The following is a 15731-nucleotide window of genomic DNA, read 5'->3' as shown; positions in this document are numbered from 1 at the left end:
AGCAATGAGATCCTTCAGTACTTTTTTTTATGAGCTCACTCCAATGTTTAAATCTCTGCTTTTTTTTTTTTTCCAGAATTAAGTTCAGTCTTTCTGCCTTGTTGAAATAGTCTCCCTTCCATACTGCAATACTTGCGAGTAGATGCTTCCTTACCTGTTTAAAATTCCGAATTCAGTGGAATTTTTCTTTAACTCAGACAAGTTAAGGATATAACAATACACAGGTGAAAGAGTGCTGTAGATTTTTGCTGTTCTTACAGACTGTTCTGCCAGCTTTCCATGAATAAATTTCACTCAGTTTGTTGTTCATCCCTGGTTGATTTCCAAAGTGCTGAATGTTTATTTTTGACAATCTGTCCAGTGTTATATATATTTGATGGGAGGAGAAGTTACTGACCTTTTCATTTTTCTATAGCTACCTTACAACATTTTCACAAGTCTGAATTTCAACGTTATTGCTAGAAACAGTTTATTGGTTATCTACATCTACGGATATTACTCAGAGAAATATTTTTCTGAGCACAAATCATTTATTAAAGAGTTAAAAAGATGCTTTTCCATAGCATCACTGATACTTCATTGTATTTACATAAAAGCAAATCCTCTTATGTTTATACAGTTTCTGTTTTATTTTAGTTGATAAAACATTTCTTTCAGTATAGGTTAAAACCTTATTTCTTTCTTTAATTCTACATTATTTTTTCCTCCTCTTAATGTGTTGACCAATTTTTTTTAATAACTAGCTAGCTCTATTCCCTGATTATTTCTTGTTTGTAAAAGTATTTATATTTCCAAAAAGAGATACTCAAGCAAGTTGGGAAATTTTTATTTTTAATTTCCCCCCATCTGGTTGGGTGTGCTGATTGGCCAAATGCCACAAGTAGAAAAGTGATATATAGATAATCTCATTTATACAGATCTTTTGTCTCCATATGCATAAAATCCATTTCCAACCGTGCTTCTCATTTGACACTTGTGAAGGCAGATTATACAAATGGCATACTAGTTCATAAACCACTCCAAATTTCCTTCGCCAATCTTGAGTGTTAGCCACTTAAACTCAGTGATTTTATTTACATTCCAACATTTAACTTTCCTGAGTAATTACACTGTCTAATTTAATAATTCATACTTGTCTGCTTTAAAATTTTGACCTACTTTTCCAAAACTATTTTTGTTCACTTTTTCAGTATCTTTCTCAACATACATATTTTTCTATATTTGGAGTTTGGATAGATATATAACAGGAATACATTCATATTGTATGTTTCAAATTGGAGACACCTGGGCTGGAGGATGAAATTGAGACACAAAGAATTTAAGAAGTGTATTAAAATTTATTAGTAATAAATAGTTTTACATAATATTTATCTACCACTTGCTGTGTATCAAATACAGTAAGGTCTTAAATTTAATGAGTTACTGTTTAACACTATAAAGCAGATATTATTATTATTGCTATTTTATGAGCAAAAGAGTTTTAGAAATTCTCAAGATTGCATGTAATAAAAACTAACTAACTGGCAATGTTCTGTCATATTTAGCCTGTCAGGTGCTTTTCCAAGATCTTCATACACTTAACAAATTAATGTAACACACTCAGAATTGTCATATAAAATCCAATAAGCATTATAATCTTACTTCACAATACGGCTGAGAAAAAGTATTCGGATGTTAAACTAGTTGTTCTCTTTCATATTGCTGATAAATGATCAGGGATTAGAGCCCCACATCCTATTTCTGTAAAAAGAGTGGGAGCTTGTTTTAAAATTCTGTTAAATTGGCACCTTACTACTGCATCTCACTGCCTCGCAGTTAAACAGCACATTTGTTTCTGGTGAATTACTGAAGTTTGAGATTATAGGAAACTTTAAAAGTGACCATTTTAGGAAAAGTCTATTTTGCATTTATTGGAAAATCCACTCCAAAATAGCAATAAGTTTTATTTTTTCTGCAGGTTTGTTTGAAAAATCCTGTAGTAGATAAATCAAGTAGATACATTTTGTGCTTTGAGGTGCTATTATTAGAAAGTATTTTATAACATTATGGATTCTTATAGATACAAGTAAATCCTTTGAACCGGAATTTGTCTTCTGAAGTCATAAGATGCAAATGTAATTTCTTTTCCCCATTATAGTGGTTTAAATACATAAAACAGTCTCTAAGGAATTTTCTCTAGTTTTTAGTTTCTTTAGTTATCCGGGTATAATATAACTTCAAGCTCCCGTTCTACCCTACAGTCTCTGTTTGTTACAAGTCAATTTATAAAACTCTCATAAAACACAAAGCTCAATACATAACATTTCAAGTATGTTCTGAACATTGCCAAATAGACTAGACTGACGTTTGCCATTCTTTCCTGGAAATAGAACAGTGTAATTACTGAAAAGGTGTCTGCTGAAATCAACTTCTGGTTTTGGTTTTTGCTCTCACTTTTTATAACCACGTTACTTCGTACCAATTTCCTCAGCTCTCTATGCTTCAGTTTTCTTCTTGGTCAACAGAAATAATAATTATGTCTAATTTGTCAAGTTGATAGGAAGACTATGCATGGGGATCAAGAATTTAAACATTTTGAAAACTGCTCCTTACATAAGGGGAGACATCAGAAACTGTACCTGATGTTATTTAAAAATTGAGGCATTCTATTGAAGGTTTACTGGGTACTGACATTGATGTTGTAAAGAGGGAAAAGTATAGTATACAGGCCCAACACACTTTCACTTAAAATTATAGACTATATTTCTCGTGAATTGATCCATGAATGCATATAGTTGTAGACAATCATTAATCATGTCACATTCTGGACCCATAGTTAGATAATAAGGAAAATCCTTAAGGCATCTTTTCTATCTTAGTCTATACTAATTTATATAGTATAGAAAAATACTATATAGTTGTATTTTCTGAAACCTTGACTGTGTTCTCCAGGTGCTGGTTTCCTATCCAAGCTCCGTGTCATATGTGCAGATGAGAAGCCTTCTATGAGTGTATTACCCAGGTCACTAATGAAATGTGAAGAAGAAGAGAATCACAGATAGAGCCTACAGCAATGAAACACATTAGAGGACTCCCACTCTTTGAAGAGTCGTTTACACAGTTAGAAATCAACTGAGTTCTCACACTGAGAATATTTCTTAATTTTGCTAACACCGAACTATGGGAGACTTTTTTCAGGAGGATTATTTAAATCCATGTCCGTTATCAATTTATGTAGTAGTACCTGCTTGGTAATCCCCAATTGTATTTTTTTAATGGAAGAAGAAATAATCTTAGTTGAATGCAGTTGTTCTTGGAAACTTGTACTGATTCTTAATAATTATTGTCTTCTTCAGTAAGGACTCTCAAAAATCATTTGAAGAATCACTTATATATACTACACATCAATAGCAATATGTCTTTGGTAGCTTCAGATATATTTCTATTTCTTTTTGAAAGTTGAGACTTCATTTCTCTGTCTCCAATACTGTGTCTACCATTACCTGCCTAGACAGATAATGATGGCTTCGAAATCTCATTTACGAATTCTCTGAGTCTTGGGGTTTAATTTTTAGCATCTCAACCCTTGCTGTCTCTCTATGTAGTTATATTTCAATTACTCTGGTGTCATCGTTTCCTAGCCCTCTGCAGTTGAAAATCCCTCTCGACAAAAAATGGGAAAAAAAGCCCAAAAACCAGTTGTCATTGCACCACTGACTTTCAATTATTTCTTTGATATATTTACCAAAAATAAATGTGACTTGGTAGTTTTTTAATATCCTTTGCACTTCTCTAACCTTTATGCTTTTGGACTTTAGTCTTCCAGGCCCTTCTAGGTTTCTGAAATTTGTATGGCTCCCCAAGTAACTATTCTTTACAGGAGTGCATGTTGAGTACCCAGGCAGAGGTGTACATGAGAGAAGAGCAAATGCCTAGCATTCATGAAACCCCAGGTCTGATCCCTATCCATCATAAAACGAACCAACAAATGAAAACCCCACCCAAACACAGATGCGGGAGCGTGCACACACACACAAACACACACACACACAAACACACACACACACACGCTCGAATATACTAGTTTACTATAAATTTTGTTTATTGCATTTGTTTCTCCACTTTTTTCCACTTAAGAGCAGTTTTCTTTTACATGCTGAGATTCTAATTTTGGAGTATCATCTGGCCCTTCTGAGATTTCTCTTCAATTAGTCTTGAATTCTGGGAAGAATTATCAGTATTTATTCCTATATTTTCTTGAAATCAGACTCCTGAAAATTCATGTCAGTATCTAATTTTTCCCCTAATATTTTTCTCCTGTAATATTTGTATTATTTTATAAAACTAAGGTAAACAATATTAGGCCAAGAAGATATGTTATACTTTATGCTTATGTTGGGCCGAAGTGTTAGAATTTTCATGTTTCATAATCATGCATGGATTTTTTCCATGTATTTATTATGTCACCATGATACTTCATCAACTCAAAAGGTTTGTTAAAAATACACTCAAATATGGGTAGAGGGCTCTATCTTCTGAAGGTGATCACTCCTTTAATCACTAACTTAAAAATTTATTCACATCCTAGGACAAATACTTCCCTTGTCTGTGCCATCCTTGTGATATGGACGTGGAGCATGCTGCAGTTTCCACTTGACCTGGCAGGTAAATGGCTTAATATTTGTGCAAAGATCCAGGCATGGTGGTGCACACCTATGATCCCGGCACTCAAGCGGCTGAGGCTGGAGGATAACAACAGCTTTGAGGTCAACTTGGGCTACACAGTGAGTTCAAGGCCAGTCTGTACTACATAATGAGATCCTATCTCCAAATCAAATTTTAAAGACCCCACTATTATCTCATTGAGGCAACTGTGTCCTACAGCTCTATCTTCAATATTTGTGCAAAGAAACAGAAAATTATAACTCTTGATTACAAACCACTAAAAAGAGAGTGATTGATGGGATTATCCTTCTGATATCCCTATGTTAGTTCCAGTTCAGTTTAGAAGGAAAGTAGACTGGTTCATTCCAGTGTAGTGAGCTCAAGATAATTGATTGGAAAATATAGATTTGTATTCACTTCGAACACTGGTTCTGCCACTTACGATCTGTGAAACTTTCTGAGAATTAGTTAACATATCTGTACCTCAGGTTTTCATCCATGAAATGGGATGGTGTTCCCAATAGCTGGGATTGACAGTGCTTATAATGATTCCGTCAGCTTTAGTTTGAAGAAGGCTTGCTAAAGTGTCTCATTCCATTGCCTTGTCATCCCTTTCCTTTCCTCCCCCTGACTCCCTTCTATGGTCCCAGGGATTGAATCTTGTGTTTTCACACTGAGGACATCCAGCCTTTTAAATTATTCTTTTCAGAAAGTTTTACTAAGTAGCTAAATTGTCCAGGCTGAGCTTGAACTTGTAACCCTTCTGCCTTAGCCTCCTAAGTAGCTAAAATTACAAGTGTACCAACACATCTGGTTTTTGTTGATATTTATAAGGGATCATTTTCATTTCTTTATCAAGCATGTATTAAGCTAATAAGAACAGTTCCAGGGCCTCATATGGAATACTAACATTTTCCTCAGAAGTGGCCTTTGGATATCATTTGTTTTTACTTCAACAAAGATATAAATCTTGAAGACTTTTCAAGAAGTGGCCGGGTATGGTGGTAATCTATAATCTATAATTTCAGCACTCGAGAGACGGAGGCAGGAGAATTGCTGTGAATTCAAGGCCGGCCTGGGCAACAGAGTGAAACCCTGTCTCAACAGACTTTCCAAAAAGTAAACTATTTCCTAGGAATTTCATACTAGTGATGCAATGGCAGGCAGACACATGGAAACAACATCCAGGATTTAGAGGCAGATTTATTTATGTTGATGGGCACTGATCAGGCTCATTCCCAGAATATCAGGCCTTGATGTCTGGTGATCTAGGGCTTAGACTGCATGAGCAAACAGGAAGTACAGAGGCAAAGTGGCCTGCCAATTGGGGACTGGCTTATACAATGTGCATCACAGTGACCAGCTGCAGATCAGAGAGAACAGCATTTCCAAGACACAGAAGCAATAGAACTGGAGCAGGGACCATTACCTGGGCAACTAACAAACTAAAGTCTGCTGGCTGGTGGCGGGGTGGATTTCTGTGACAGTGATGCCTCACAGCCACGTTGTTCAGTAGAGTACCCACTAGCCTCACACAGCTTTTCAAATTAAAGTTAAAGTTAAGTAAAACTAAAGGCTCAAATCCTCAGATGGCTACCATATTTGACAGGAAAGATATATCACATTTTTACTACCATAGAAAGTTCATCTGGACATTGTTAGCCTAGAGCAGTGGTTGCAATGCTATGCCACACATGCTAGAGTGGGCTGTTTATATCATTGAAAGTTTCAGAAAATTCACAAGTTCACTCTCACCTAGAGAGATACTGTAAGTTTGTGATACCCTGGAATTTTGATCTGGGAGTTTTCTTGCGTGTCACATTATTTTGATGAAATTCTAGAATTTAATTATATATAAACTATATATGAATCTGGCTCACTTTTTGAATCTCTCTACCTACTGGCCTCAGAATTAGCATTAATCCTTGAGACAGAGATGTTGAACATTTTTTGTATCTATTCTGGGTTAACTTTGATAAGTTAAGTTTGAAACATTTTAGATCATAGCATCCACATTCTGAAACACCCAAAATGGTCAACAGGAGAAACAGAAAAATTGCTGTGATTTTTTCAAAATATTGAAAACCTAATTACTGATTAGGAACAAATGTAAGCTGGTAATATATCATTAGTTAGTACATCATACTTATTAGTCACCTGGTAGAATAATAGCTGGTTAGTTGGCCTACTGATAAAATGATGGATACCATCCCTTTACATATCGCTTTTAATATCTTTGGGGAGCCCTTTGTGAGCTATTTCATGACCCTGACTTCTTAGGAAAGGCAGTTAGTAATCCTAAAATGTTTTTCTCCTGTCATTCACCCTGCTGATTCTCACCCTCTGCTATCTTGTGGTTTACTGCTTTGCAGAAAAATTTATTTAAGAAAGAAATTTTGTAAACTTTGAGAGGTGATAATGTTATGCAGCTGTTTGAAAAACAAAGACCAAATGTTACTTGTGACTAAATCAGTATTGTATTTTCCAACAAACAGTACATTGTGTGTGCCCATATCAAAGCAGCTTCGTAATACTTGCAGACTGTAGTAAGAAGAAGGCATTCTTTGTTTAAAAACTCCAAATGGAAGGCTTCATTATTACGAAGGAATAATTTTTTGTCCCTGACCCTGAATTAATTTTACATTTTAGAAATTTTAAAAAACTTTATCTGTTGATTGCAACTTCTTTTTGTTCATCTGTAAAATCAATAATTATAATGTCTTTCTTGCAAATTGTGAAACAAAAGCATAAGAAATCAGGGCAAAGCAAATAACAATGCCATTTATTTGGGGTTCGTCTATTAGCAAAAGAAGTTGATTGAATTTAAATTTGAATCTAAGCACTTGAATTTTCACAGCATAATTTGCACATCTGACTTAGTGAGTGAACCACTAAACATGCTGATCCTAAAGAAAATACCTGGAGTGAGCTGGGCCATACCGTGTAGCTCCATCTCCACACTTCGCAGTCTAGCAAGTCACTCACTACCCCACGGGAAGATAGAGAAGAAAGTGGAGAGAAGGGTGAAGTGCTATTCTCATGGAAGCAAAAGGAGTCAAGGGAACAGACTCTCTTCTCCCATCTATTTTTATCCCAGTCTTCACAAGAAAAAGCTGAGTCCTAGGTTAAGAGAGGTTAAGTCATGGTGCCAGCACCTACCTCCTTGTTAGATTTAAGGCATCTGGGCTTCCTGACTCAAGTCCTTGAGCCCACTTTGGTGCTGTCTCCCCACACTGCAGACTCTAAACTGCAGCACGCATCTCCTTTTATTCTTTCTATTTAGCTGTGCCTTTTTCAGAGTGAGAGCAATCTGAAAAGTCTTATGTGTTTGGGAAGTAGGTAGCAAGACGTTTTACCCAGAACCAAACTGCAGAATCATTTCCCACCATTCATGACAGGGCACCCAGAGCTATCAACTTGTCCAAGCTCACCTGTCTAACACGTCCACATTCCGAGGGCAAAGCTAACTGGTCCGTCTTGTGCTTCCAGTGCAGCAGGTTGTGTGCCCCTCCTCTGTGACAGCCAGGGGATTCCCCAGCCTGTTCTTCTGCCAGTACAGTTCTGACTTGTGGAACATCGGGATCAGTGTCTTCATCCAAGACGGCCCCTTCCTCACCTTGCGCCTCATCCTGATGGCTCATTTCAATGTGATCAATCAGATGCTGGTGTTCTTTGCCGTCAAGAATCTCCTGGTGCTGCTGCTACACCTTTACCGTTTGGTAGTTTTGGCATCAGCTTTCCGTGCTTCCCTACGAAGGCAGTCAGAAGGCCTCAAAGCAGAACAGAGCTGCTCCTGTGGACCACCTGCGAGTGGACTGGGGATCTGCGAGGGGAGCTCCAGGGAGGGCCTGGCTATTCCACTGCAAGTCTCACCAGCCACCTCTGACGCCTCCCCTCCCACACCATAGTCATTTATTCCCAGCAGGATGCGTTAGAAAGATGGACGTTGCCAGCTCTTCTTACAGACTTCTGCCTCTTTTTATTTTCTTTCCATCTTAGCACATAATAATTTTTAAAGAAATATCCTGCAAAGGTGATCTTAAACTAAAGTCAAGAAATTTTCTTCTTTCAATGAAATGGAAGGAACTTTGATTAGTGGTGAAGGCCACAACTTCTTCGTGATGGTATAAGATGTTACAGTTGTTCAACGACTAAGTGATTTGTTGGTGCTGAACTGTTTGAAGAGCTATGCACAAGGTTGCCGTGACATGTCCTTGAAAGATTCAGTGCAAACTGTGACGGCTGTTACCTGAAAATACAGACACTTTGAACCTTGGCTCCCAAATCTGACTGTCTCCTCTGATCTGTTCTGCCATATCCCTCCGACATCAAAAAGTATACATTCATTGAATGCAGAACAAATGAAGGACCAGTGCCTGTACAATTACCTCACTGGGGGCTGGCGGCAGTGAACACGTCTGCTCAGCTTCCAGATCAGAGACCCACATTTACCGCTGCACAAGCTTCCCAGGAAAACTGTTTTGCTGGGCTGATGTGGTGCTACACCACGGTACACATTCTTTTATAGAAGTGTTATTGTATTTGGCTTGGGTACTACAGCACTCACAGGAAGTCATTCGGTTACCTATCTGCTGGTGGCAAGTCAGGAAACACCAGCAAAATGCTGGCACAGTCATAGTTTCCACTTGGAATATAACTTGCAGTGGTGTCAACCCCACATCACCATTTTCTCCATTACTAAGTCGGATCACCGGAGGTGATTCAGGGATGCTTGGAGCATGAATGAAGGTGTTCTGGGCCTTCAGGGTGACCAGGCTTTCTAGTGTCTGCCAGCAGCAGCAAACACAGGTGCAACAGCTCCAGGCTGGCACCCCTGGAGCTGGCCCTTGGTTCGGGCCAGGAAGATGGATGGACGACTGTGGCCACCTGAGCCACGGCCCACGATGAGGGACAGAGGGCGTTGGAACTGCCTCCACGTCATTAGATTCAGACAATTCACTTCATCTCTCTGTGTTAAGACTTCGTTTTTCCACAATTTAAATAGCCATTTGGTCCTCTTTACGCACCTCTGTACTTTCCAGAGGGAGGTGATTCTGAAACTTTTAAAGTGATTTTTGTTTTTGATGATAAAGTGGAAAAATTTACTTGGTTGTGTAGCAGTAATTACATATGAAGCAAAGAATTCCAAAACGGTAAGGGTTCCAAGTATCATTCCTCCTATGTTAGTATGCTCAGGAATTCAAAGGGGCATTTTCAGACATGAGCACCCCTAATTGGTTGTGACCTGTGTCACAATTTTATCTATAAATCTCTCTGTGACGTAGTATCCAAACATTTGATAAAAAAAGTTTCACAAATACCTTCTGCTTTTACAGAGAGTAATGCATGTTTTTTAATAAATCATTTTTTCTTCCTATGCTTCTAATTTTAACAATATAAGGGTTATAAAATTACACATAAAATGAGTGGAATACATTTATAATTATACATAATAATTCTATGCAAGTTGTGATGAGGAAATTATATTTATATAAAATAAAGAACTTGACAACTTTTAAGGGCATGTTATTTCAAGTGCTTAGCAATGGAAAGCAAAATAATAACTGCTATTTATAAAAATGCCTGCAGAATCTGTTTTTATGTTGACTGTTTTATGTTGACTCCTTTCTTCCACAACATGTATGTGCTGCTTATTATTGCAAATTTGCTTGTGGCACACTCTTCATGTTTTAATTTTTTTCTTCCAGCAAAACAAACACTGAGCCTCTATTTTTAGTATAAAGTAGTAAGGCTGTTGCAAGGATATTTTAAGTGCTTTTAAATCTGAGACTTGGCTTGGAATTGTGAATGAGTTTCTAGTGTTTAAATAAAGTATTTTGTAATTAGCACTCTTCCAAAGGCCTGGGAAAGAAAAGGCCTGTTCCAAATCTGGCTTTATTTAGAGTGCCAGGAAGTCAAAGAGCACCTAGGACCATCTTGGAAATTAATGATGATAAAAAATAGACGTATATTCTGCAAAGTTTTCAAGGAAACTTGCCAAGGGCAACATTTTTTAATCGAATTGCTTGTACTTCCATTCTCTTAGACTGGCTGTCTTTATAGTTTTTTTTTTTAAATCTGTTTTTGCTTAGTTTATTTGAAAAGAACCCTAAGTACAGTTTGTGTGCCTGATAAAAACTTATAAACATATTCAGTTAATTGTATGTTTCTGCTTGAACAGCTAAACCTTGTTATGTTTTAAAATATCTAAGCATTTACTCTAAAGTGGTTACAGTATCAGTTATCTCTTGTATAATGGCATCCTGGGACTTGCATTTTATTTGGAATAAGCTAACTGATTCATATCATGTGTATAATGTGACACAGGCCAACCCCTCTACCCGCGCCCCACCCAGCGCCAGCCTTCAGACACAACACAGGTCAGTTCCCCACACTGAAAAGAGAGCTTTCTTTGTAGTTGCTGGATCTGTTTTGATTGCCATCATTGTTATCTTATTTAATCAAATGTCATCCCTACAAACACAACATTCTACAGTATTTTGAAGAAAACAGTGTAAATGTTTTAATGATACTGTGTAGAAATACAACTTGAGCCTATCTTGTATGTTTCACTCCCTTATTGGACTAGGCTCAGATGACATGCCAAAGTGTAACAATGAGGAAACTGTTCTTATCTTTGATTCTTCTGTTAATTTTTAGTTAAACTGTGATAAGAAAGTAAAAACTTGAATTGATAAGTAATATTCTTTCTAATCTTTCAGTGAAGAGTCTCAGACAAGTTTATCCATTAGCATGGTTATAGCTTCATTGCTCCTTAATAGCTACATAGATTCAGGCAAGAAATGCCAAGATTTGGTATTGTAATATAAATCATTAGCCAATTAATTAATAAAAAAATTTTTCAAAAGAGTAGAATGCTCATGGTTTGCAGCTTCCACCAGGTTTCAGAGTTAAGCATTGACTCTTTTTCATCTTTGGCATTGAATAGAAATGACTCAATATCAGTTATTCTATTAACAAAGAAAAAAAGTGGCAAAAAACAGGCCTCTGTCTCCCTTCACTCCAAAAAAAGCTAATTAAAGTATGTTACACAGCCTCAGAGATACAAAAGAAAAAGCAAACAATCTTGAATTTCAGAGAAAAAGAAAAATCATTGCTTTTTATAATTTCATATTTTGCTTTTTTAAATTAGGGTATATTTTGGTCTGCTTTTGGAAATATCTAATAAAGTTAAACTAGGCAGCTAGAGGATGTTTACAGCTTCAAGACTTCAAATAACTTTCTGTGAGGGGAATAACCAAATAATATTTGAATAATTAATTGCTGCAGCCTTATATTTTATAGGTGCTTATTTTCTGACTATTTCTTACTGGAACACTGTGTAAGGTTTTTTAAAATATTTGTATTTTGATATGATTGACCTATGTATTGTATTATATACATTAAATAGTGAGTGAAAATTTTTATCTCAGTGTCTACTATATTTTGCCTATATTTCATGTCTTTGTTCTCTGCTATAATTCATTTCCTTTATGGTTTTCAAAATGTAACTTGAAAAACAAACTGATCTACTTAGAATATGATTAAAGTTGCATTTCAAGACAATGAAAAGAGGATGACCAATTTTATAAATGATGTTGGGAAATTTTGCAATACATCTGGAAAAAATAAAGTTAGATTATTATCTCATACAATATATAGAAATAAATTCCAGATGGATTAAAGACCTCAGTGTAAAATGAAAACTATAAATATCAGAAGAAAATATGGAATGTGTCTTTACCATTTGGGGGTTGGGAAAGATCTTCTGAAGCAAGATATGAGACCCAGAAGCTAAAGAACAGATTGACATATTTTCCTGCATCATCATTTAACATTTCTGAATAGCAAAAGGTATCATAAATATATCACCACTGTTTTTTTGTGAAAAAAATCAGTGAAATCATATAAAAGAACCAAGAAATTGAAAGAAGTCATATGAGATTAGATATTTTAGAAAGCCTAAGTAACTATTAACAGTTAACCAGAAATAACACAAAAGCAATAACTTTTCTATATGCCAATATAACAGAATACATATATGGAGAAACGATTCCCTATGTTATAAACTAAAATTATAAAATACATAGGAATGAACTTAAATGTATAAGATCTATGTGAAGAAAATTTTAAAATAATTTTGAGAATCATGCATGAATAATTTAAAAAATACAAAGATACATTCTTTGCTTAGTGGTAAGATGTCGATATTTTAAGAATTAATAATTTCTCCTAAATTGATCTATAAGTGTAACACAATCTCCGTAAGGCTCATAACAAGTTATTAATTTTTAGTCACTAGATAACCTGATTCTAAAAATTTCACGCTAAAATAAACATGAAAGAAAGCTGAAAAATATTAAAAGAAAGAAGAAAATGCTTCTTGTTATCTTATTTAATCAAATGTCATCCCTACAAACACAACATTCTACAGTATTTTGAAGAAAACAGTGTAAATGTTTTAATGATACTGTGTAGAAATACAACTTGTGCTTTCAATATATTTAACTGTATTATACTGCTAAATTAACCAAGATATTTTAGTTCTGGCACATGAACAGGCAGGAAGATGAACATAATAAAATTAATAAATAGACTGAACTACTAAGAGATTTTGATATATCATAAATCATAGGGCTGGGATAAATATTATAAATGGTTTAGATTTTGGAAAATATTAAATTGCATTTCCACCTCAATCCTTATGTCCAAAACATTTCCAGATGGATCAAATAATTAAACAATAAATAAAAGCCAAACATAGCAAACACTGATTTTGTAACTGCAACAGTGAAAATGCTTTTGAACAAGTTACAAAACAAGAAAGCAAAGAAGACTCATAAATTTAGCTCATTGAATATTTTAGCACCATAAAATATTATATACAAATTCAAAAGGTGAACAATAAATTGAGTAAATGTGACAATAAAAACAAACTGGATAGGTATGTTTGTAACAACTCTAAACAATCTTAGTTTTTTAGTGAATGAACAGTTATTCTGAGTAAGGAAAAAAGGTGAAAAGCTACGGGAAAAATGTGCAAAAGGCATAAGTATATGATTCACTGCAAAAGGAATAAAAATGCAAATCAAGGGGCTGGGGATTTAGCTCAGCGGCATAAGTGCCTGTCTTGCAAGCAGGCAGTCGTGAGTTCAATCCCTGGTACCGATAAAAAGGAAAAAGACAAAAAAAAAAAAAAAAAAAAGGCAAATCAAACAGCAATGAAATACCATTTTTCAAATGCAGACTAAACGACAACATAACCACATTTTATTTATTAGATATTCAAAGATCCAAAAGCCTTTTTGGAATGCTGTAGTAGAGGTGAGTTGAGGAAAGTAGCTATTCCTATTCATAGACATTGAGGGCAAAGAGGGTGTAATTCCTTCTTAAGACAATTTGGCAATATGGGCTGCAGACAAATTATATTTATTATTTGGCCTAATAAGTCAGCTTTTAAGATTGAATTCTACAAATTCACATCCACAAAAATTTTGTATAAAGTTACTCAGTATTTTCTACAATATCAACATAGTATTATCAGTCAGGTCATGATTAAATAATGGAATCTCTCTCCTGTGTAAAACCATTTAGATTATACAAAGGATCAAGTACAACTATAAATGTTGATAGGGGACAATGATTTGGATATTTTCTTAGATAAAAGGAGGGATGAAAAGAAAGTCATCATGTTGTTCTTTTTGTAAATGTCCTTTACACCTTTACAAGTGGCTACTGTTCAAACATATAAAATGATACTCAAGTTTCAAATGACCACAGACATTCCTGCCTTTTTGAAACTTTTACATTTTGCATAATTTGGGTCTTAAAAATTACCCATTACTTTTGTAATTAATAAAGCAGTTACAAATAACAAAAAGTCTCACCAACTTACAAACTTTACATGAACTTGTTGCTATGGACACGGGCCTTGAAATAATTTTCAAGTAAAGTAAAAATATCATTTTTATAGAAGAAAATAAAGATTTTGCCATTATAACTAAAGATAAACTGCTGAAGCTTGAGATAAATGAAGGCAGACTGTCACAGTTTAACTGCATTGTGAAGCATCAGATACTTGGGGAATGAAATCATGAATAGGTCTGTAAGAGTAAAGAAAAATCAAACAAATGCATCTGGTCTTTCTTGATGAGTACCATGTAGATTGCTTTAAACATGTCAATCTGATGCTTTTTTATTGGCTGATACTTATGGCGTCACCAAACCCAACTGATTTTCCTGAGAGAGAGAGAGACAGAACTAAATGGGGCAGTGACAGAAAATAAAACCAGAAAAAATCTGTGTGTCCATTTCCAAATCCGTATTTTTAGTCCATTTAATTTGTGTATATAAATGTTTTGGATTTAGTCAAATGATTACTACAAAATCTACAGTTGATTAGAGTAAGTAATCAAATGAGTCATATGCAAATCTAACCAAATTGCGGAGGAAAACAAAAATTCCTAGACCAACAATATGTCAAATATCATACAATCTTCATACCCAAACTAAGAATTTTGGCCTAGGAACATCAAATGTATACAATGAAATATGTTCTGTCCATGGATGCTGGTCCTCAGCTTCTCCTAAATGCATAGCTGGAGAATTCAGATGGTTGTGGTTTTGAGATCTTGGGGTTATTCCTACTTCCTGGGAAAAAATATTTTCTATTGTTTGAGGTTCCCATATGACTTGAACAATAGCTAACAGTTGGGCTCAAAAGCTATAATTATTCTATCAGTTGTCGTGGTTTCAATTAATCCCTATAACTACTAGTTGTTACTGGTATCTCCAAAACCAATCTTTTATTGGACTTTAGGCATGGATTTGCATCTCCACCTGTATATTTTGTAAGTAGCATAGACACAATATATACATATATTCTGTATTCAATATATACATATATTCTGTATACATATATTCTGTTATAATGGCAAAATCATATACATAATATATGTATACATATATTATGTAGAAGATATTTTGTCTCCAGTTACTTAGACACCAGATGCATCCTGACCCTGGCCTCCTATTTCTTGTATTTCCAAATCAATTTCTACAGTCTTCAATACGCTGGTTATACCTCT

General features: G+C 35.2%; 1 protein-coding gene across 1 annotated transcript in view; it reads left to right on the top strand.

The window, feature by feature from the left end:
* Tmem26 (transmembrane protein 26) overlaps positions 1–12069 on the top strand; it is a 42755-nt gene extending 30686 nt beyond the window's left edge. Inside the window, exons 5-6 of the mRNA XM_023566695.2 lie at positions 4568–4644; positions 8134–12069. Of these exons, the coding sequence (XP_023422463.2) occupies positions 4568–4644; positions 8134–8552 (496 nt within the window). The 3' untranslated portion in view covers positions 8553–12069. The remainder of the gene's footprint in view (positions 1–4567; positions 4645–8133) is intronic.
* Positions 12070–15731: the final 3662 nt, after the last annotated feature.

This window comes from Cavia porcellus, unplaced genomic scaffold (genome assembly GCF_034190915.1).
Source record: "Cavia porcellus strain 051 isolate PalLab524CR breed Dunkin Hartley unplaced genomic scaffold, mCavPor4.1 scaffold_28, whole genome shotgun sequence".
NCBI classification, from domain to species: domain Eukaryota; kingdom Metazoa; phylum Chordata; class Mammalia; order Rodentia; family Caviidae; genus Cavia; species Cavia porcellus.
The sequence above is the reverse complement of the archived record's forward strand: the minus strand, read 5'-3'. Positions and strand labels throughout refer to the sequence as shown.